The 24,897-nt window shown below is 38.5% G+C and overlaps 1 protein-coding gene across 1 annotated transcript in view; it reads right to left on the reverse strand.

Moving 5' to 3' along the window:
- LOC121379992 (broad substrate specificity ATP-binding cassette transporter ABCG2-like) overlaps positions 1 to 24,897 on the reverse strand; it is a 45,252-nt gene that overhangs the window by 18,619 nt on the left and 1,736 nt on the right. The window contains exons 2-8 of the mRNA XM_041508700.1: positions 24,456 to 24,515; positions 20,933 to 21,047; positions 20,168 to 20,284; positions 11,145 to 11,302; positions 4,843 to 4,994; positions 2,806 to 2,913; positions 1,290 to 1,353 (exon numbers count right to left, since the gene is read on the reverse strand). Coding sequence (XP_041364634.1) covers positions 1,290 to 1,353; positions 2,806 to 2,913; positions 4,843 to 4,994; positions 11,145 to 11,302; positions 20,168 to 20,284; positions 20,933 to 21,047; positions 24,456 to 24,515 — 774 coding nt within the window. The remainder of the gene's footprint in view (positions 1 to 1,289; positions 1,354 to 2,805; positions 2,914 to 4,842; positions 4,995 to 11,144; positions 11,303 to 20,167; positions 20,285 to 20,932; positions 21,048 to 24,455; positions 24,516 to 24,897) is intronic.

Here is a 24,897-nt window from a genome sequence, read left to right on the forward strand (position 1 = left end):
AATATTAATCCAATATATCCAGGAATCCATTACTACAATACATTAATATTAATCAAATATATTCAGGGATACATTACTACAATACATAAATATTAATCAAATATATCCATTGATGTATTAATTACTACAATACATAAATATTAATCAAATATATCCATTGATGTATTAATTACTACAGTACAGAAATATTAATCAAATATGTGTACACCATTGATGTATTAATTACTACAGTACAGAAATATTCATCAAATATATCCATGGATGTATTAATCACTACAGTACAGAAATATTAATCAAATATATCCATGGATGTATTAATCACTACAATACATTAATATTAATCAAATATATCCAGGGATACATTACTACAATACATAAATATTAATCAAATATATCCATTGATGTATTAATTACTACAATACAGAAATATTAATCAAATATGTGTACATCCATTGATGTATTAATTACTACAGTACAGAAATATTAATCAAATATGTGTACACCATTGATGTATTAATTACTACAGTACAGAAATATTAATCAAATATATCCATGGATGTATTAATCACTACAGTACAGAAATATTAATCAAATATATCCATTGATGTATTAATTACTGCAGTACGGAAATATTAATCAAATATATCCATTGATGTATTAATTACTACAGTACAGAAATATTAATCAAATATGTGTACATCCATTGATGTATTAATTACTACAGTACAGAAATATTAATCAAATATATCCATGGATGTATTAATCACTACAGTACAGAAATATTAATCAAATATATCCACTGATGTATTAATTACTGCAGTACGGAAATATTAATCAAATATATCCATTGACGTATTAATTATTGCAGTACGGAAATATTAATCAAATATATCCATGGATGTATTCCAGAATATCACTGGTTTTGGTCATTGATCTACAGCTAGAAAAAAAAAAGGGGCAATTTTAAACTAAAAAGATAACTTTTTTTGTTTTTATAGTTACATAGTAATTAAAGTTCCAGTATCTAATTCACTCAATTCTCTCAACTTTGCGATCTCGCTGTTCAATGCAAAAAGACAGAAAACCCCCACGTAAATATACATGAACATTTACGGTAATTAATTATGGACCTGGAATGACACTCATGAGCTTCTCGTAAGTAATCTATTCACGCCATCTCGGTAAAAATCCACAATTCAAGTGGTGCTTAATTAATTTCCAGGTGTGTATATTATTGCCCTGAAGACATTAAAAGAAAATAGTCTGACAAAAAGCAAACAGTTACGCACTTTGTATTACTCTCTGATGACTGGAAACCGTTCACCAGTTTCTTCTGCAAAGACTCGTCTAGTCCTGAAATAAAATTTAATGAAGGAGATAAATGTTTTCTTGATGACGTGCCAGCACACTGAAGTGGGGTTCTAGCTCTGTGACAGTGTGTTCATCACTTAAAGAAGAATTTGGAAATGAAAGCAAATGCTGTTACTGGTAGGCGTACATGTGTGTAAACTAGTGGTGTAACAATACATCGAACTATCGATATGTTGCGATAGTCAGTGCCTAGATAGCAATGCATCGATAGTTAATTCAACTATCGATAACTATTGCAATTTTTTTTGCTCAACTATCGATAGTTTTGATAGTATGTATAGTGAAATATAGTCTACGACCAATGCTTAATCTCACTACTAGTGACATTATTACAAATAATTAAGTACAAACACAGACACAAGCATATGTACATATGCACACATACTTATACAAACACATACCTACCTACCTACCTACCTACCTATACCTACCTACATACCTACCTACCTACCTACCTATACCTACCTACATACATACTTTTTTTAAGGAAACCACTGGAGCACATTGATTAATTACTGATCATCGGCTTTTGCAAAGTATGACAAATATTTTGAAAAGTCACTAGCCACAGGGTTAGTGGGGTTTGTGAAAACCACTAGCCAATCAAGATAAAGCACTAGCCCAAATTCCTGATCAATTATAACTGGATTTTTATATAATTTTTGTAACATTACACATTTACGAGTATAACAGTAAAATAAAAAAAACACTTAAATCATGTAACTAATTTCAGTGTTTTTGTCGTGTCGTACGTTTGGTCTTTTGTCAAGTGTGATCCATCGTCATTGTCCCATTATTGCTTTTGCCCTCCCTCCAGGGAAAAATAATTGAGCAAACTCATGGTTGGTATCTAAACCCACTATCAAAATAATTAAATTTAAATGAGGGTACGACAGTTTGACACACGGTAATAGATGTTTCAGTGTATTTGGTAGTGGGTTATACATTTAGGGCCTACTATTTGTGTCGCCAGGAACGGTGATGCCAATTGCTCAAATATAGGGCATACTGTAACTGTGACAATGAAGAGATAGCATGTTACAGCAGTTTGCAGACCTAATTCAAGTGAATTATTATTACATGTATATACTGATTGCGTTGTTGATATTATTCGATGACAAACGTCACAATCAAATTTATTAAAAGAAATTTCAGCTGAGAGAAAAAGAAAAAAACCAAAAACACGATCGAGCTAGTGGGCTAGTGGTTTTGCGTTTCTCACTAGTCCGAACTTAAAAACCACTAACCACGGGCGTCGGGCTAGTGGATTTGTCAAACTCTGCTATTGGATGTCAAACATTTGGCAACTCCGACACACAGTCATCATTATACCGGTATTAGACACCAAATAGCCATAGTTTGAAGTGTTCTGAGGTGTTGTTAAACAAACATTCCTTTTTTTTCCTTTCTCGTGGATATGACTACGGTACTCACCCTCTGTGTGAATGGCGTCGGTATCGGCATCTGCCAGTGTTAGAACATCACCTGTCACCACATCGAGGAAGAAGTCGGCAGGGTTGTTGTGTTCTTCACAGACGTAACCTGAAACACAATTTATATTTCTTCTTTTTTTCTTTTGGAATGCTTTAGTCCAAAATAGGACCTACAAGATGGTGATGAATGCACAAGCTTCTTTATATTTATTTGCTGAATAACTGATGACTGGTTAAAAAAATGGGGAAAACAAAACTGTAAAAGAACAACAATGTAATTACTGGTTTGCAATATACCAAATGTACAGTACTCAAATAGTACAAGTCTCAGTTTGTAAACTCCTAGCTTGTCTAATTCAGTTTCCACCTGCCAACAGTAAGCCAATGATGGACTATTAGCACGGGCGTAGGAAGGTGCCAAAAGGGGGGGGGGACACACACACACACATATATATACTCAATAACGAAAGTTTAGCTTATGTTAAAAGAAATGGCATAATATTTATAAATTAACCTATTTTTATTAATTAGTATTCACATCCGAAATGTTTACCATTTACAAAAAACATAAACTCATCAACCTTTGCCTTAACACAATAGGAGGACCTGGTTTTCTTTTAAGTTTATTCAACCATGGCAAATTTAGATGTCATAAAATATATATGCTAAACTTTCGTTGTTGAGTATATATATACATTGTGTAGATATAAATACATGTATAAATATATAAATGCTGATTAGTGACTTCATCACTGGCCCACCTTCATTTTGGCTGGGCATCTTATGTTGGCTCACTGGTTAGTTTCCCTCTTCTGGGTCTTCCTTCATGCTAGCGATGCTCACTACAACTCTATAAATCCATAGGTAGCAAGAGGACATATTGCTACTCAAAATCCACAAAATGCTTTCTGATAATCAACTTCACAAGCAATGTTTTCTGTGCCCCATCTTATAGCATTGTACAAAGTAACATGTTGAGAAGGTGAAATTGTTACAGTACTGTTCAGATTAAGAAATTAGTCCGAACAGAATATGACCAAGATTAAATTAGAAATTGTAAAAATGAAAAAAGATGAAAAAGAAGAAATTATTAGTTTAAATGAACATAAAATGAGAGTAATATTTCCATCACAAGCAGTTTATAGGGTGTATGCTACCTAATCAAATCCCACAGACAACAATAGTAACATATGTGGCTAAAACTCCTACCTGCAGCATATCAATCAATATAAACACCACAGATATAAATACTACCACCCCTTACCCGTAAAGAGAATCAGAAAAAATTGGGGGTCAAGCTGCTCATTTCTGAGATAATGGGTAGCATCTATGACTACCCTAGTTCCGCACAGAATTTGAGTACTTTTTTACAGATACCCCATACATGTTTCAAGCACAAGACTACTTGACACAGTGGTGCTAGATGAAATAAAATTGCATACATTTTTTGCCCAGATGAAACTATTTTTTTTTACAACCAAGGCACTAACATTTATCAGCAATCACAGACTTGTGGTGTTCACTTCTCTATCAAAATTTGGGTGCACCTCAAACTTTAACCCAGCCGGAAGTTATTTGGTTTAGTACTACCTACACATGTAACTGCTTCAAAGTTTCTCAACATTTGCTTTCAGATTAAACTGTCATAGGCAGATATTGCTTGTATTGCTTCCCGTACACAAAATGAATTTCAAGTCTTGGTCAACAGCCTCACTACTGTAGTGGTAAAACCATCAGACTTAAGACTTGTAGGTATAATGGATTCACATCCCAGTACCAGCTCCCACCCAGAAATGACTCAGTGGGTAAGGCCACTATACCGACTTCTCTCTCACTAACCACTAACCCACTGTCCTGGACAGACAGCTTAGACAGCTGAGTACATGTATGTGCCCAGGACAGCGTGATTGAATCTTAACTGGATATAAACACAACAATAAGTATAAAGAATGTTGGTGGAACAGTGGATACTGACTGACTGTTCTGGTCATGTTGGGCCAACATTTTGATGCAATCTACAGTTGTAGCTAGCACCTACCAATGGAGTGAAAATGTTCCAAGGCCTTGTGAGCCGAGCCAAAGTAGACGGTTTCTCCTGCAGACAGCAGCATCAGGTTGTCAAACAGCTTGAAGATGGAGTACCGAGGCTGGTGTATGGAAAATACTATCGTCTGACCTTTATCACCCATCCTGAAAACATTGATGTGAGAAACAGGGACTGAGTGTTTGTGTGAGTGAGTGAGTGAGTGAGTGAGTGGGTGAGTTGGTGAGAGTGAGTGAGTGAGTGAGTGAGTGAGTGAGTGAGTGAGTGAGTGAGTGAGTGAGTGAATGAGTGAGTGAACAAATTAATGATTAATGTCACCCCAGCACATTTTTAATGAAAGAAAACAAATGAATGCTTCTTTAACAACATCTCAACACATTTTAAACTAAAAAGAAATATTTTTGTGTCTAACATTAATATTCTGACATTTGATTCAGAGAATAAAACTAGAAAACCTGCTGCTGGAACATAAGTCTCTCCTAATGAATAGCTGCAAGAAGGAATCTTTTTATATGTAGTATACAGATGGCTTTGCATGTGGTACAATAATCTTTGACATTGGACTACCCAATGGCTGTCAGTCCCAAGGTGTCAATTTCACCAACACTGCATTTCAATGTGCCATATATTGGCAGGGCACACTCTGCTCATTGCCAAATTAGTCAGTGGCTAATATTTATTCAAAGTGGCATCAACATTTTGTAAAATTAGCCACTTTTTAAGAATTTTCAAATAAATACTCTACATATCTGAAAATCAGCTAAAACTAAATATGTTCCAGTGACTCCTGATATACTCGTAGATTGTAAATAAGATCTTAGTGCATCCCGATAAGGAAAATGTTGATGGTCTGTTCTAAATCCTTAAATAAAGACATACTTCATATATAATGCTAACAAGCAGCTGACCCTAGTTTCAGATATGGTTTTGGAGGGGGGGGGTCATAAAATTTTGATCTACTTTTCTTTCATTTTTTTTTTTTTTCCCTGTTTTTTTTAGAGTACTTTCTAAAACAAGTAATTAAGATTTTTTTTAACAAGTTTATTTTGAGATACTTACATGCACCAGGATAATTAGTAATATGTTTGGTAACTGCTAACTGTAGCAAAATATTGTGGGTAATGTGTAATTTAACGGTAAATTTGTTTTCTAAAATCCAAAAATATTTTACATTGCATAATAATAGTCAATGGCTTTAATTAAAACATACAGGGGTATTACCTCTTCAAGAGCAGCATCACAGAACTGGCCGTGTATCAGGGTAAGGGGTATTACCTCTTCAAGAGCAGCATCACAGAACTGGCCGTGTATCAGGGTAAGGGGTATTACCTCTTTAAGAGCAGCATCACAGAACTGGCCGTGTTTCAGGGTGAGGGGCATTACCTCTTTAAGAGCAGCATCACAGAACTGGCCATGTTTCAGGGTAAGGGGCATTACCTCTTTAAGTGCAGCATCACAAAACTGGCCATGTTTCAGGGTAAGGGGCATTACCTCTTTAAGAGCAGCATCACAAAACTGGCCGTGTTTCAGGGTAAGGGGCATTACCTCTTTAAGAGCAGCATCACAGAACTGGCCGTGTTTCAGAGTAAGGAGTATTACCTCTTTAAGAGCAGCATCACAGAACTGGCCGTGTTTCAGGCTGAGGGGCATTACCTCTTTAAGAGCAGCATCACAGAACTGGCCATGTTTCAGGGTAAGGGGCATTACCTCTTTAAGAGCAGCATCACAAAACTGGCCGTGTTTCAGGGTAAGGGGCATTACCTCTTTAAGAGCACCATCTCAGAACTGGCCGTGTTTCAGGGTAAGGGGCATTACCTCTTTAAGAGCAGCATCACAGAACTGGCTGTGTTTCAGGGTGAGGCATTACTTCTTTAAGAGCAGCATCACAGAACTGGCCGTGTCTCAGGGTAAGGGGCATTACCTCTTTAAGAGCAGCATCACAGAACTGGCCGTGTTTCAGAGTAAGGGGCATTACCTCTTTAAGAGCAGCATCACAGAACTGGCCGTGTTTCAGGGTAAGGGGCATTACCTCTTTAAGAGCAGCATCACAGAACTGGCCATGTCTCAGAGTAAGGAGTATTACCTCTTTAAGAGAAGCATCACAGAACTGGCCGTGTTTCAGAGTAAGGGGCATTACCTCTTTAAGAGCAGCATCATGAACTGGCCGTGTCTCAGAGTAAGGAGTATTACCTCTTTAAGAGCAGCATCACAGAACTGGCCGTGTCTCAGAGTAAGGAGTATTACCTCTTTAAGAGCAGCATCACAGAACTGGCCGTGTCTCAGAGTAAGGAGTATTACCTCTTTAAGAGCAGCATCACAGAACTGGCCGTGTCTCAGAGTAAGGGTATTACCTCTTTAAGAGCAGCATCACAGAACTGGCCGTATTTCAGAGTAACGGGTATTACCTCTTTAAGAGCAGCATCACAGAACTGGCCATGTTTCAGGCTGAGGGGTATTACCTCTTTAAGAGCAGCATCACAGAACTGGCCGTGTTTCAGAGTAAGGAGTATTACCTCTTTGAGAGCAGCATCACAGAACTGGCCGTGTCTCAGAGTAAGGAGTATTACCTCTTTAAGAGCAGCATCACAGAACTGGCCGTGTCTCAGAGTAAGGAGTATTACCTCTTTGAGAGCAGCATCACAGAACTGACCGTGTCTCAGAGTAAGGAGTATTACCTCTTTAAGAGCAGCATCACAGAACTGGCCGTGTCTCAGAGTAAGGAGTATTACCTCTTTGAGAGCAGCATCACAGAACTGGCCGTGTTTCAGGCTGAGGGGTATTACCTCTTTAAGAGCAGCATCACAGAACTGGCCGTGTTTCAGAGTGAGGGGTATCACCTCTTTAAGAGCAGCATCACAGAACTGGCCGTGTTTCAGGCTGAGGGGTATTACCTCTTTAAGAGCAGCATCACAAAACTGGCCGTGTTTCAGGGTAAGGGGCATTACCTCTTTAAGAGCAGCATCACAGAACTGCTGTGTTTCAGGGTAAGGGGCATTACCTCTTTAAGAGCAGCATCACAGAACTGGCCGTGTCTCAGGGTAAGGGGCATTACCTCTTTAAGAGCACCATCACAGAACTGGCCGTCTTTCAGGGTAAGGGGCATTACCTCTTTAAGAGCAGCATCACAGAACTGGCCGTGTTTCAGGGTATGGGGCATTACCTCTTTAAGAGCAGCATCTCAGAACTGGCCGTGTTTCAGGGTAAGGGTATTACCTCTTTAAGAACACCATCTCAGAACTGGCCATGTTTCAGGGTAAGTGGCATTACCTCTTTAAGAGCACCATCTCAGAACTGGCCGTGTTTCAGGGTAAGGGGCATTACCTCTTTAAGAGCAGCATCACAGAACTGGCTGTGTTTCAGGGTGAGGCATTACTTCTTTAAGAGCAGCATCACAGAACTGGCCGTGTCTCAGGGTAAGGGGCATTACCTCTTTAAGAGCAGCATCACAGAACTGGCCGTGTCTCAGGGTAAGGGGCATTACCTCTTTAAGAGCAGCATCACAGAACTGGCCGTGTTGGCCGTGTCTCAGGGTAAGGGGCATTACCTCTTTAAGAGCAGCATCACAGAACTGGCCGTGTTTCAGGGTAAGGGGCATTACCTCTTTAAGAGCAGCATCACAGAACTGGCCGTGTCTCAGAGTAAGGAGTATTACCTCTTTAAGAGCAGCATCACAGAACTGGCCGTGTCTCAGAGTAAGGAGTATTACCTCTTTAAGAGCAGCATCACAGAACTGGCCGTGTCTCAGAGTAAGGAGTATTACCTCTTTAAGAGAAGCATCACAGAACTGGCCGTGTCTCAGAGTAAGGGGCATTACCTCTTTAAGAGCAGCATCACAGAACTGGCCGTGTCTCAGAGTAAGGAGTATTACCTCTTTAAGAGCAGCATCACAGAACTGGCCGTGTCTCAGAGTAAGGAGTATTACCTCTTTAAGAGCAGCATCACAGAACTGGCCGTGTCTCAGAGTAAGGGTATTACCTCTTTAAGAGCAGCATCACAGAACTGGCCGTGTCTCAGAGTAAGGAGTATTACCTCTTTGAGAGCAGCATCACAGAACTGGCCGTGTTTCAGGCTGAGGGGTATTACCTCTTTAAGAGCAGCATCACAGAACTGGCCGTATTTCAGAGTAACGGGTATTACCTCTTTAAGAGCAGCATCACAGAACTGGCCATGTTTCAGGCTGAGGGGTATTACCTCTTTAAGAGCAGCATCACAGAACTGGCCGTGTTTCAGAGTAAGGAGTATTACCTCTTTAAGAGCAGCATCACAGAACTGGCCGTGTCTCAGAGTAAGGAGTATTACCTCTTTGAGAGCAGCATCACAGAACTGGCCGTGTTTCAGGCTGAGGGGTATTACCTCTTTAAGAGCAGCATCACAGAACTGGCCGTGTTTCAGAGTGAGGGGTATCACCTCTTTAAGAGCAGCATCACAGAACTGGCCGTGTTTCAGGCTGAGGGGTATTACCTCTTTAAGAGCAGCATCACAGAACTGGCCGTGTTTCAGGGTAAGGGGCATTACCTCTTTAAGAGCAGCATCACAGAACTGGCCGTGTTTCAGAGTAACGAGTATTACCTCTTTAAGAGCAGCATCACAGAACTGGCCGTGTTTCAGAGTAAGGGGTATTACCTCTTTAAGAGCAGCATCACAGAACTGGCCGTGTTTCAGGCTGAGCGGTATTACCTCTTTAAGAGCATCATCACAGAACTGGCCGTGTTTCAGGCTGAGGGGTATTACCTCTTTAAGAGCAGCATCACAGAACTGGCCGTGTTTCAGGGTCAGGAATATTACCTCTTTAAGAGCAGCATCACAAAACTGGCCGTGTTTCAGGGTAAGGGGCATTACCTCTTTAAGAGCAGCATCACAGAACTGGCCATGTTTCAGGCTGAGGGGTATTACCTCTTTAAGAGCAGCATCACAGAACTGGCCGTGTTTCAGGCTGAGGGGTATTACCTCTTTAAGAGCAGCATCACAGAACTGGCCGTGTTTCAGGGTAAGGAGTATTACCTCTTTAAGAGCAGCATCACAGAACTTAGCCATGTTTCAGGGTAAGGGTATTACCTCTTTAAGAGCACCATCACAGAACTGGCCGTGTCTCAGAGTAAGGAGTATTACCTCTTTAAGAGCAGCATCACAGAACTGGCCGTGTTTCAGAGTAATGGGTATTACCTCTTTGAGAGCAGCATACAGAACTGGCCGTGTCTCAGGGTAAGGGGTATTACCTCTTTAAGAGCAGCATCACAGAACTGGCCGTGTTTCAGGCTGAGCGGTATTACCTCTTTAAGAGCAGCATCACAGAACTGGCCGTGTTTCAGGCTGAGGGGTATTACCTCTTTAAGAGCAGCATCACAGAACTGGCCGTGTTTTAGGGTCAGGAATATTACCTCTTTAAGAGCAGCATCACAAAACTGGCCGTGTTTCAGGGTAAGGGGCATTACCTCTTTAAGAGCAGCATCACAGAACTGGCCATGTTTCAGGCTGAGGGGTATTACCTCTTTAAGAGCAGCATCACAGAACTGGCCGTGTTTCAGGCTGAGGGGTATTACCTCTTTAAGAGCAGCATCACAGAACTGGCCGTGTTTCAGGGTAAGGAGTATTACCTCTTTAAGAGCAGCATCACAGAACTTAGCCATGTTTCAGGGTAAGGGTATTACCTCTTTAAGAGCACCATCACAGAACTGGCCGTGTCTCAGAGTAAGGAGTATTACCTCTTTAAGAGCAGCATCACAGAACTGGCCGTGTTTCAGAGTAATGGGTATTACCTCTTTGAGAGCAGCATCACAGAACTGGCCGTGTCTCAGGGTAAGGGGTGTTACCTCTTTAAGAGCAGCATCACAGAACTGGCCGTGTTTCAGGGTAAGGGGTGTTACCTCTTTAAGAGCAGCATCACAGAACTGGCCGTGTTTCAGGGTAAGGGGCATTACCTCTTTAAGAGCAGCATCACAGAACTGGCCGTGTCTCAGAGTAAGGGGCATTACCTCTTTAAGAGCAGCATCACAGAACTGGCCGTGTTTCAGAGTAAGGGGTATTACCTCTTTAAGAGCAGCATCACAGAACTGGCCGTGTTTCAGAGTAAGGGGTGTTACCTCTTTAAGAGCAGCATCACAGAACTGGCCGTGTCTCAGAGTAAGGGGTGTTACCTCTTTAAGAGCAGCATCACAGAACTCGCCGTGTCTCAGGGTAAGGGGCATTACCTCTTTAAGAGCAGCATCACAGAACTCGCCGTGTTTCAGGGTAAGGGGCATTACCTCTTTAAGAGCAGCATCACAGAACTGGCCGTGTTTCAGGGTAAGGGGTATTACCTCTTTAAGAGTAGCATCACAGAACTGGCCGTGCTTGCATCGAGTCCGGTTGTTGGCTCATCGAGAAAGAGAACTGGGGGAGAAATAATCAGCTCCATTCCAATGTTCGTTCTCTTTCTCTCTCCTCCAGACACACCGCGAATAAACTCGGTCCCTACCTGAAACAAGAGGAAGAATTTCGAAAATATGGCCTAATTGTTTTGTTGCAATCTAGTTAGGAAAGTAAATTGATCAGCTTGTAAAAATTGCCATGTATATGAGTCAGTTTTATTTTAATATATTAAAAACAAAATTAAATTAAAAATATTAATTGTATTACTATATGTGATATATAAATATAGGTCGAGAAAAACATCAAAGATGACAGCCACTGCCACCACTATGGCTACATATACTTGTGATATATAACTACAAATTAATCAATTTCACCTATAACCATAATTAACTGTGAAATATTAAAATTGTAATGTGTAAACAGTAAAGTTGTTGCTTTTTTTGTTGTTGTTTGTTTGTTTGGGTTTATTTTTTTATTTTTTTATTTAAGAAACCTTGCAGAAAAATGGATATATAGAAAACATTCATTATGCATACATCAAAACAGCATCTAGTTCTTTGCAATTCAAAGTCCAACTGTGACATCACACATAATGATGGTCACACGTATTGGACTTTGCAATAATATAAATTTATTAACTGAAGTAAAAGAAGTTATTGCATGGGATTTTTAGTTTTTATTTTTATTTTTATTTTTTTAATGTTTTTTTTATTTTTTTTATCTAATTCAAGATATAATCTGTACATTTCACAACAAAAATTATTTAATATTTTTGTTATTAAGCAACTCTGAAACAACCCATTTAAAATGAGTGTTTCATATTTTTTAACACACCCGTAGCCAATTCTATACAACCGTGTCCGGTGTATCGGCACATCCGGTGATTCGCCGCACTTGGTATTTTGCTTAAGTGTGCTTAGGAAGTTGTCATGTTGTCGGTGTTTTTAACGAATTAAAGTTTAATTCCTTTTTCAATGGTTAATCAAGTATCATCATGTTTATTGTTACGGGTGCAGTTAAAAAAAAAAAAATTAATTGTCAATAATTCTATCATAATTTCAAAATAAATCATTCACATGTTTTTGTGTATATAAACGCAAAGTAGGTCAGCCTTATTGATATTAAGAATGTTAAAACCAGTCTAAAAACAGCTTTCCCGCATTTTTAAAATTATAGTAAACAGTATAAATGTAATTATTTTTATTCGGTTATTTTTATTTAAAATGAAAATGAAAACACAGATAAATGCTAACAAAACGAAAGTTTTACACCTTAAAGGTAGGGTCAACTCAAACAAGAGCCTTATGTGTTGGAAAGATGCATACCCGGACCACCAACACATACTGACACTTTAGCAAATGAAAAATGCGTAATTTTAGAGTTAATAAAAAAAACCATGATTATTCCTGCTAACTTGGGGCAGCCATTTTGTTTCGTTTTTGTGACGTCCGGTGGTATAGCTTGGGGCGAAGTGAAGTCAGCTCCTGACCATCTCCTGTATGTACAGTGTAAACCAATCTAAGTAAAATTAGCTCCACGATTACATGTGGATCTAACACCAGCCAGTTGGAGCTCATGTCCACCAATCAAAACCTTACTTGCAGAATCCTGCCAGTGATTTAAAAATAATTTGAAAACATTCCGAATTATCCTGAGGGTATACGACATGTTTCGTGTGAATTACGAATGCCTTAAAACATGTTTTATTTTATAAAATAAATAATTTGTAATGTAAAACTGAAGACTGATTTAGTTTGGGTTTTTTTTATAAATAAATAAATAATTTTTAATGTGAAATTGAAGACTGATAACCCACCCCGTACGTATTGGTATGGTTCGCTGTACTGCGGCCACTAAAATAGACTCGCCCGATATTTTTAGAATTTGTATGCTCCCAAATAACGTTATAAAAGGCGAAGTGTGATTGGTCAATATTTAAATTATTATTTACAGACGAAATGTTACCTGAACATTGGGGACTACGCAGTGTTGTTAGTTTTAAATCACTGGCATGATTCTGCAAGTAAGGTTTTGATTGGTGGACATGAGCTCCAACTGGCTGGTGTTAGATCCACATGTAATAGTTGAGCTAATTTTAATTAGATTGAGTGTAAACAAAAGCAGTAATTTTCGAGAAGGCGCTTCTCTTTGATCAACCTGACTTGTAAAACAGCATAAATGACGTAATAATATAATAAACTATTTAACTAAATATATTTCAAGTTGTATTAACGGAACAAAATGGGGTTATATTATCTTTTTCTGTTAAATAATCCAAAGGAAAAATATACACTATTAGGCCTATTGATATGCTACGTTGGAACAAAAACAACAACCCACGATACCCAAGTGATAATTTTCTTTTCTTTGGGTCTACGTAATTGGTCAGTTCTGTGGTTTTAGATGGAACAGTCTACTTAATCAATAGTTTTACAGAACTATTTACAGTAATAAACCATGTCAATTACCATTTTAGGGGCGACAGGTAATATTCCACAATATCGGTATGTATCTTTGTGTCTAGACAGCGTCAATTAATTGGCTCGTCTGGTTACCAATCAAAGAAACACCTGCCAATCAGGAATCACAGGTAGAAGCAACTAACAGCATAGACCAATTAACTAAGAAAACACTCCGTGTATCATTTCAGTACGTAGGTTAATGCATGGACAAAACATTGTTAATTATTTCGACTTGTTGTGTAGCCACTTTGACAATGGTATTTTATTTTGTATTGAAAAATAATATATATATATAGTGCTTTATAATACTTATTGCTTGCTTACTGGGATGTGTATTATTACAGAACATTGCAATGTATGTCTATTTATTATCCCGAAAAACCAGGTAGATTGTGTTTCTCTAGTTCTAAGGCTCATTCCTGACGTACGTATTACGTAACCACCAGCTCGCCAGAGGGCGTACTCACTGAGATGGTACAAAATGGCTGCGCCCGTTATATATAATAGCCGTCACATTTAACCGTTTTATTAATTAACTATACGATTATAGTTGTTGATATTAAGCAATAATGTGCATTATATATCGTTGAATATGCATACCAGGCCAAATGCCTTAATTGTCCCTTCCTTTAATTGACAGTCATTCCAGTTCACAAGTGTCACATTGTTATAAAAAATAAAAGCGAAATAAGATCCACGTGTGTGCACAATCACAGGATATAACCGCATGCGGGTAACTGTTGTTACTCGCATCCAATATGGCGGAGGATGCATATGATGAGTATTAATCAATGTGAATTTCAATATTACTAAGCATTACATTTACATTTTAATAGAGCGTATCAGCAGTTGGTTTAGTATGAACATATTGTGAATCGATGCACTAAGGATAAGTTGTGTAATTCAGCTGATAATGAAATCACAAAGTTAGGCATGATGAAGGTAACTTCGAAGTAATGATGTAGGTAACTGTCTAGGCCGTTTTTAATGGGATGTGGGTATCTGACAAAAGGGATGCGGGTACTTGCAATGATGAGCGTAGCTGTAGGATGAGAGTAACTGCTGTAGTTGTCTCTTCATAACTAATCGCCATGTGCACCTAGAAACAATTGGTAAACAAATTTATTCTTATGTTTTCCCCTTCATTTTCTTTTTAAAATTATAAAATGTCTATTTGTGCGATACATCCTCCGCCCGAGCCAATACTATTTTAACCATCAAAATGCACATTGTGAATAACGGGTCAAATTAAAAAATGTGTCAGGCACGGCAAATGTTGCCTTCGGTTTAATAACACACATTAGGGCACTAAGGCAAGTTGGAGCGGCACCAAGGCAAACCTTTCCTTTAAAAGTGGGGCATGAAGGCAACTTACTTTCTATCAATTTCTACTACAAAAATGATTTCATCTTATGGCCTTGGACTCTAGCCTCATGGGCGTACATAGGATTTTGAAAAGGGGGGTTCCAATACATATGATTTTGAAAAGGGGGGTTCCAAAATAGATTGCAGAGATATTGGGCATATATTTCTATGTTGAGTAAATATAATAATGTCAGATATATTAAATTATAAAAAAAGCGATTTCAGGGGGGGTTCGGTCGAACCCATCGACCCCCCCCCCCCCTATGTACGCCCATGAGCCTATGCAATTTGTTGGATATGGATGCCTTAAAATGTGTGTGGTTGTCATGCATTTGTACTGACTGAACAGTAGCTCAAATGTCTTCTGGCCCTAGTCCGAGGTCACGACCAACACGTTCTCAGCAATTCCACAGCTAATAACTATATCACCTGGCAAAACTAACTTTAGTTGGAACACTCATACCTAAAGACGTTGGACAGCGTCGCACATTTTGGCTGCTGCCTTGCTAAGCTCTTGTTTGTTTTTTATTCGCCCTTGCCAGGGCATTTCGATGTTCAACAACAAAATTCGTAACAATGGCGTGCATGTGTGTGTGTGGGGGGGGGGGGGGGGGGGGGGGGGGGGGATTCGTAAATATCGGAAGAATAATTTAATTTGGGGACCGCTCTATAGTCCGAAGGTTCAGTGGTCCGAAGGTTCAATAGTCTGAAGGTTCAATAATCAGAAAGTTCAGTAGTCCGAAGGTTGATTGATCCGAAACACTGTACTCCGTGAAGATAGGCTAATGTTTTACTACGTCTAATATGTGTATGGTATAAATAGGGCGTTATATGGTAACATGTTTTTACTCTTTATAATTTGGATAATGGAAATTACATTTTGTTCACATCATGCCAAAACACCCATGGGCCATAACTATTAGTTTTTGCAATAAAGACATTATAAAATGGTCATACATAGAATTATTTGGATATAGTATTTTGTGGGGAGCAGCAACTTTTGGAGGTTTCAGCGGCGGAAGCACCACGCAGGTGAAATCCACCAAACACTCGAAGCGGCGGAAGCACCACGCAGATGAAATCCACCAAACACTCGAAGCCAAAAGTGGCGCACAGTCTTGCAATAAGGGGCGGGATGTAGCCCAGTGGTAAAGCGCTCGTTTGATGCGAGGTCAGTCTGGTGTCGATCCTCGTCGGTGGGTCCATTGGGTTATTTCTTGTCACGACTGGTATATCAAAGGCCGTGGTATGTGCTATCCTGTCTGTGGGATGGTGCATATAAAAGATCCCTTGCTACTAATGGAAAAATGTAGCGGGTTTCCTCCCTATGTCTGTGTCAAAATTACCATATGTTTGACATCCAATAGCCGATGATTAATAAATCAATGTGCTCGAGTGGTGTCGTTAAACAAAACTTTTTTTTTTGTGGTCTTACAATAATGGGCAGCGTACGTTGGAACATTATTGGACAGCAATTACCTATGCTGTTCGAGGATATGTTTGAAGCTTGTGGTGAAGTCGTTTTGGGCTAAAAACATTATTAACTGTTGAACACTGTGGATTGTACCGAACGTTTTGTGTGTTGTAATCCTTGTTAAAGCTACTATATCCGGTTACCATGTTAAAACATCGATTACGAAATAAAAATGCAGGCATAACTAGACTTTTACGTCTTGCGAATTGAGTAGTAGGTTTTTTGACGATATCCGTTGATAGCGATGACGGATGAGTGTAATAAAGGTGCAGTTGTGCTTTTATTTTGCATTCGACATTATAACATGGAAACCGGACATAGTAGCTTTAACTATTGTATTTCAAGAAAGTAAATTTAATTAAAAACTGATTTTTTTTTTTGGCAACTCATGTATTATATTACTGGCCTATCCAGGTGTGACCTGTATTATACTACTGGCCTATCCAGGTGTGGCTTATGTTTTCAAATATCCACTCTTAAAAGGGGAATTATTTTTGTTATATTATTTATATAATTATATAGGCCTATTAATGATCATTACTGTTTAGCTTCAGAGTTGCTTCAAACCATACCTAAGGAGCAAACATTGCCTGGGGAGGAGAAGGGGGATTATGCTCTCCCCAAGCACACATCTTTTTCACCCATCTACATTGTTTAAGTTTGTCTGTCACTCTACTAACATGGGACCGTGTCATAACTCAGTGATACAGTGTTCGTCTGATGCACGATCGATCCCCGTCGGTGGGCTATTTTTGATTCCAGCCAGTGTTCCACAACTGATGTAACAAAGGCTGTGGTATGTAATAGCATCTAATAGCATGAAGTGGTGGCAGCGGGTTTCCTGTCTCAATATCTGTGTGATCCTTAACCATATGTCCGACGCCATATAACCGTAAATAAAATGTTTCAATTCTTCCTTCCTTCACAATTGACAGTCTAAAAAACAATGTGGTTGACCCTCCATGACATTGTGGTCCCCCACCAATCGGCTACGCCAATGGAATCGAACACGAGATGAATACAATTGTAAACGAAATGCAAGATAAATGGTATCTAACTGACACGAGAGCTGGAGACACGAGTGTAGAAATTGTTTTCTGACATATCTTTTTCTTTAAAATACAGGTTTAAGAAAAATTAAAACGTATTCTGAACCAAGTTATATACGGCGCTCGCCTTTACACTGTTGACCTGGACATCATCTGGCAATAGAAATCGACGTGTGTAGCCTTAATCTCAGTGGATGGTTGTATTTATATGTAACAACTAAGAAGCCAATCAGATGCCTTTAAATTGATATCCAACATGTATCATATCGTCGTGTCGTAACATATATCTTACACTGTTATCTTGAACGTTTGTTTAATGCATTTGACACTGTTCTTTTGCCATTCTTCATGATTATAGTTAGGTCTATAAACCTTCGGACTACTGAACCATCGGACTATAGAGCTGTAAACTTTAATTTTAATTTTGGTATTATCTGAAATTAAATGTTCATTTGGGATAATTGTCCTTTCATCTGAGTTGGGGTTAATTACTTTCAGAGTTATGTAGTAGGTCTATGTCGGACTATTTCAATCAAGTTAATACAAGAAGACTATAAAGACATAAAGCTATATTATATCAGTACAGAATTGAGTATGACATTACCGTCGAGTCATTTCGTCTTATATATAAATTAAAGTAATCAATCACCCAATTTTGATTTATTTGTGACTTAAACAGCATTCTGCATCGAACAGTTACCCTCATCAAACCGTAACAGATACCCACATCCTCATGATGTTGACACTTTCAGTTACCAACATCACACGCGATTTTTGATGCCCTTATCTAATTACCAAACACTATTTTTAAAAACGTATGCTTCAAAAATGCATATTTTATATATTTTATGAAGTTTCTGTATATGAACATCTCAAAAATGCCCGTTAAGAATGGAAAATCACATCAATTAATATTCATCATGTGCATTCTCCACCATCTTGGATGCGAGTAACTACAGTTACCCGCATGCGGTTATCCCCTGTGACAATCTACCCGAGAAAAATAAAATCCATGTAGGCATCTTAGCCATGCATGACAATGAACATGTATGCATCTGCAGTACTATGCCACTCAAGAAAACGATTTCGAAACTGATCATGAGATGGGTCATGTGTGATCGTTCATTTCCATAGTAATATTTTTAACAAAACAAAACAAAAAAGTGCTAAAATAATTCTGGAACAATAGTGTAGCGTTTATTGGCTAAAAGTGAGGTCATGGTGGCGGTCTATAAATAGCGGGGTCAACGATCCACATCTACTGCGCCGAATCACCGGACATGGAAATCGTTTGGATACAAGGGAGTGCCTATATTTATGCACCATTTTAAAATGTTTATTTACTACAGACCATAAAACAATTTGTAGTGTATTTTAGATTATGCACGGCTTCATTGGTGAGAGACACATTTTATTAAGTATTTCACAGTGTTCGTGAACATAGAAAATGGTCCTTGAATGCTTAGGTGCGTCGATAAACTGGACAGCACTGTACCATCCAATGAACAGAAACACACAATCGAATTCACTTGTTCTGACACATAAGTTAACTACATATATAGGCCTACTGGGGTACCACGATATCGCGGTACTTAACTATTTGGAAGAAATAAAGAAATGTACTAACATATATGAAGGTAAATATACTTGGTTTGCAATTTTTTGTTATGTCTGCATCATGTCCATGCCATTGTGTTGACAAATAAATGAAGTTCTAACATTAATATCTGTGTTTACGAAACGAGTGTCAGGATTATTTTATTACCCGAGCGAGAGCGAGGGTAATACATGAATCCTGACACGAGTTTCGTAAAATCAGTACAGTTCACACGCGAGTGTAATAATTTCTTTATTATCCACATTTATTGCAAATATTATTTTCTTGAATAACAAGGTACGACTTTGTCAAAACGTTTCAAACGTAACAAAAAAGGGAACATGAAACGACGCCATTTTCCGAAATGACGTCATTTTGATAAAGCGTTTACACTGGAGAAGCAGCATTAAGTTACGACGTCGCTTCACAAAATTACGTCATTCGCTGTGCACGTGAAATCATTATGACACATGTGGGTCATACTGGTTATATTTCCCTGAATATCTAACTATGTGGATAATAATAAAAGTTATGTGTTTTGTTTAAATTGCCAATAAACATAGGCATGGCCCTTAAATGTTTCCATACTTTTCTAGATGGCGCGCGTTCTAAATATAGTAACACTGTGACCGTGTATAGCCTCGTTTTGATTGTCAACAACCAGACGACAGGATAGCTGTCGGAGCAGAATTGTATGCGTGCATGGTACGTACTGGGGCTATTTATAAGCATGGAGGTGTCAGTAAAATCACACTCTGTTATTTTATGACCAAACAATAAAACTATGAATACTTACCCAAAATTTTGACATTTCTTCAAATTTGTTAACGGGCAAAATAATGTGTTGTCTGTCATCATATTTCTAATAATAAACATGCCACCAGGGGGCGTTGCGCGTGCTAAACCGCAAAAATGTAAATGCCGCGATATCGTGAGCAGGGAGTATACAAATGTTACGACTATAAGATAAAATGGTATCTAATGGCCACTCATGATGTAGTATTTTCTGTATGTAACAAACCTTTCTATCGGCACATTCTGTAAGGCCAAGCTCTTCTATCACCTGGTCAACACGCAGACGTCGTTGTTGCCTGGTAACCGATGATGGCATAGTTAATGTCCCCATGACAACATCATCCTAAACCAAATGTTAAATAAAAGGATTTTTGATATGTGGACTTTAAAGGGTTTAAACAAACGTAGTAATAGTACTATTAATATTGTGTGTGTGTGTGCGCGCGCACACGTGTTCGCGTGTGCGTTTGTGCATGCGTGCGTGTGTGTTTTAAAGGATGTTTTTGTTTTTGTTTTTAGTTTTTTATTTAAAAAAACAAAAAAAAACAATTCATTTGTTTTGACGCAAAAAAAAAAAAAAAAAAAATAGTCGTTCAGCTTTAAACTTTTTTTTTTAATCTGTGAAAGTTTTAAGTGTTTTGAGTAATATTTTAATCTGCCAACAGCAAAAAAACTTTTTTTTTTAAACTATTTTTATTTTATGCTAGGGTCAGACTGTCAACTGTCCAGATTGTAATTTCCTCAACTCCCAACATACGATGACTAATCTCAGATTAACAACAAATGGGTTATACAACAAGAATCATGTGGTAAAAGCACTCAGACTAGCAAATGGACAGTCGTAAAGTCGTGACAGCAGAAAGTTGGCCAACGTTTTGCTGGAAGTTGGTAGTCTGATTTTAGTATTAAAAAAAAAATTAAAGGAAAAAGTCATTGCAAATAACGTAACTGTAACGTTATACAGTGGATTTAAAACTTATTAGGGCTGCACCTGTACGACATATCCCACCATGCACTTGTAGTTCTTTGGGGGTGGAGAACCATCCAGAAGTACATCTCCTGAAACATCTTTAGGATCCTTTCTGCCAGCGAGAAAATCCAATAACCTAATATATAAAAAAGAAGTTTGTTTTGTTTAACGACACCACTAGAGCACACTAATTAATTAATCATTGGCTATTTAATATAAAACATGTGGTAATTATGTATCGTAGTATCAGAGGAAACCCGCTACATTTTTCCTAATGCAGCAAGGGATCTTTTATATGCACTTCCCCAGGGACAGGAAAGCATATACCACAGCCTTTATCCATTTGTGGTGCATTGGTTGGAACAGGAAAAAAAAACCAATCAGCTGAATGGATCCACTGAGATGGTTCGATCCTGTGATGCATGCACCTCAAGTTAGCTCTCAACCGATTGAACTAAATCCTGACCCGGTTCTATATATAAAAAAACTCCCAAAGACATGTATTTTTAAAATACGTGATTCTGTTTTATAATAAAATTAATGACACTTTATAGCCGATGTAGTTTTCGTGCTGGGGTGTCGTTAAACATTCATTCATAAAATTAAACTAAGAGTTAGAGAAAACATTTATATAAATATCATTTATATAAATATACATACTGTGAACACCCTTGGGACCAATAAATCTGTCCGGTTAAAGAGGGATCTGGTTTAGAGAGGTTAAGTTCTGTACTGATTTTTAAAATGGGACTCCGTAAAATGTCTGGCTTTTTAAGGAATTCCGGTGTACAGAGGGTCATTGTTTAAAAGGTTTCACTGCATATATATTTTGTGCACTAACAATATTCCAATCTGCTCTACTGGTTTACCACAGTAACAGTAATTAACCAGTGGAGCTCATTTTAATTAGATTGACAACATTCGTAACGAAACACGTCTTAAAAAACTGATTGACATGAAATGTTATGAAATAAATAATGATAAATAACTCAAACTTGTGCGTTGTCATTTAAATTACTGCTAAATACTCGAGTCAGCACTACGGATTACGTTTTCTAGGAATTAAAACTATTCAACTGTATGAACTTGGGAGGATAAAATGATGGCCACTTTAGACAGGTGGCTGCTTAACACAGGTATCCGCTTGTATAGGTTTGACTGTATCTCTAATGCTTGGCACACACCTAGCGATTAACGCCGCCTCGACGTTCGCGTCGTTAATCGGTAGGTGTGTGCGGGTCAAAAACGCGACGGTAATCGCCGGTTTTGCCACGATATTACGTAATGTAGGACCTGGTTCATCATGTATGTAGATCTTAGCGTACGTAATGTATTGATAACAAAAACAACCCTAAAGTGTACTGTCAACAGAAATAAAACTTATCAAACCTTATCTGATCGGTTCAACTGACGCAATGCTGAAGTAATGGGCCCCATTTCACTAAACATCGTAAGTTTACGTCTGCTACTAGCAGTTATACCGGTCGTGTCTTTGCACATGTTTGACATCAATTGCACGCAGAAAATTACATCATTACGGAAGCTGGAGTATTTTAAAGACAAAAGAAAATGAAATATGTGTTCTTCTAACTATATTTGTTGAACTATAATAGTAATAAGAATTGTGGTTTAGTCGTAGATTTACGTTTACGTGCAAAACTATAAGTTTACGATGTTTTATGAAATTGGGCCCTTAACATGTTGAAGTATAATACTAACTCTAATACATGTATTACAGGCCCGTAGGAACGATATTTGGAGTCGGGGGGAGGGGGACAGTCGTTAACGGGGGAAACCCTCTATAATGGGAGAGGGGACAATAAAGATTTTTATCTTTAGTTTTATATATATATATATATATATATATATATATATATATATATATATATATATATATATATATATATATATATATATATATAGTGGGCGGGATGTAGCCCTGATGTGCGGTCGGTCTTGGATCGATCCCCGTCGATGAGTCCATTGGGTTATTTCTTGTTCTAGACAGTGCTCCACAACTGGTGCAACAAAGGCCGTGACACGTAAGCCTTACTGTCTTGTCTATGGGATACTGCATATAAAACTGTATCCCTTGTTGCTAATCGCATTGCCTCTTTCATTATCTGTGTGGTCCCTAACCATATACCCAACGTCATTTAACCGTACATGTAAGTAAAATGTGTTAAATGCGTCGTTAAATAAAACATTCCATTAAATAAAACATTCCATCCTTCATTATTTTCATCCTCAAGTATGTGTGTGTCAAACATTCCTTCCTTCATTTCGTATAAAGTAGGACAAAAACATACATGTATGTGTGTGTGTGTGTGTGTGTGTGTGTGTGTGTGTGTGTGTGTGTGTGTGGTGGGGGTAACCGGTTCCTACGACCAGTAATACATTATAATTCCCTGAAGTAAAAGGCAGCATTTAGAGTGAAAACATTATGTATCGCCCTTTATTGTATTTAATGTGTATCAGTGGCCTCAATATCTATGTCAAGTATTCTGTAAAGCCTTTCTTGTTTTTTCTAACACTAGCACTTTCGGTCTCTTAGTTTTACATATAAACTGCCTAAAGCTCAACACACAGACTATCTTCACATACGTTTGACACAGTCAAAGAATTGACCTCCTGACTCCCCCGGGCTTTTAGCCTTTGTACCTCCACTTGTTCAATGTACCAGAAATCATTCATACACATCTATGACAGTCTATGCTGGCCTCGGTGGCGTCGTGGTTAAGCCATCGGACATACAGGGTTCACAGCCCGGTACCGGCTCCCAGCCTAACCAATTAACAACTAACCCACTGTCCTGGACAGACAGCTCAGATGGACCGGCCTCGGTGGCGTTGTGGTTAGGCCATCGGTCTACAGGATGGTAGGTATTGGGTTCGGATCCCAGTCGAGGCATGGGATTTTTAATCCAGATACCGACTCCAAACCCTGAGTGAGTGCTCCGCAAGGCTCAATGGGTAGGTGTAAACCACTTGCACCGACCAATGATCCATAACTGGTTCAACAAAGGCCATGGTTTGTGCTATCCTGTCTGTGGGAAGCGCAAATAAAAGATCCCTTGCTGCTAATCGGAAAGAGTAGCCCATGAAGTGGCGACAGCGGGTGTCCTCTCAAAATCTGTGTGGTCCGTAACCATATGTCTGACGCCATATAACCGTAAATAAAATGTGTTAAGTGCGTCTTTAAATAAATCATTTCTTTCTTTCTTTCTGTCTATTGTAGATGAGGGGAACTATGGTTTGTAGAATTTATTTTTCTTAATCAGTTATGTAATTAGCTTGTTCTGGATTAGGACCATCAGTGTTTTTTATCTAAAGTATTCGTGAATAGGGTGCTTCCTGCTTCCTAGCTATAGTCTAGGTTTATATGATCCACGGAGAAAACGGGGTTGGGGTGCAAACAAATCTAAAACCACCCAGCGTACGGTTTGTATGCTCTTGTCAGAGTAAATAATTGTGAACGGCCTCTAAGGTGATAAAACATACCGGATAACATGTTAAATGTCTTTGAATATTGTAAAATATCTTACGATGATTTTCCACTTCCAGTAGGACCTAAAATAGCGTTCATTCCTGGCTTGAAAATCCCACTGCAAAACACAAAAGAATAATTTAAAATGCACAATGAAGAAAGGTGATGATGATAAATATGGTGATGCTGATCATGATGGTTGTGATGATTATAATGATGATGATGATGAAGATGACGATGAAGTGGATGTTGATGCCGAAGGTGATGGTTTTGATTGCACTGGTGACAATTAATGGTGGTGGTCATGATAAAAATGAAGATGTTGATGATGGTGGTTGTGTGTGGTGGTCGTCGTGTGATGGTGATGATAATGTAGGTACTAAGGTTGAAGCTAATGATTATTAATGGTCATGGTGGCGGCGGTGATATGATAGTGGTGGTGGTGGTGGTGGTGCTGCTGCTGCTGCTGCTGCTGCTGACGATGATGATATTTTAAAATG

Source organism: Gigantopelta aegis, chromosome 8 (genome assembly GCF_016097555.1).
Source record: "Gigantopelta aegis isolate Gae_Host chromosome 8, Gae_host_genome, whole genome shotgun sequence".
NCBI lineage: Eukaryota > Metazoa > Mollusca > Gastropoda > Neomphalida > Peltospiridae > Gigantopelta > Gigantopelta aegis.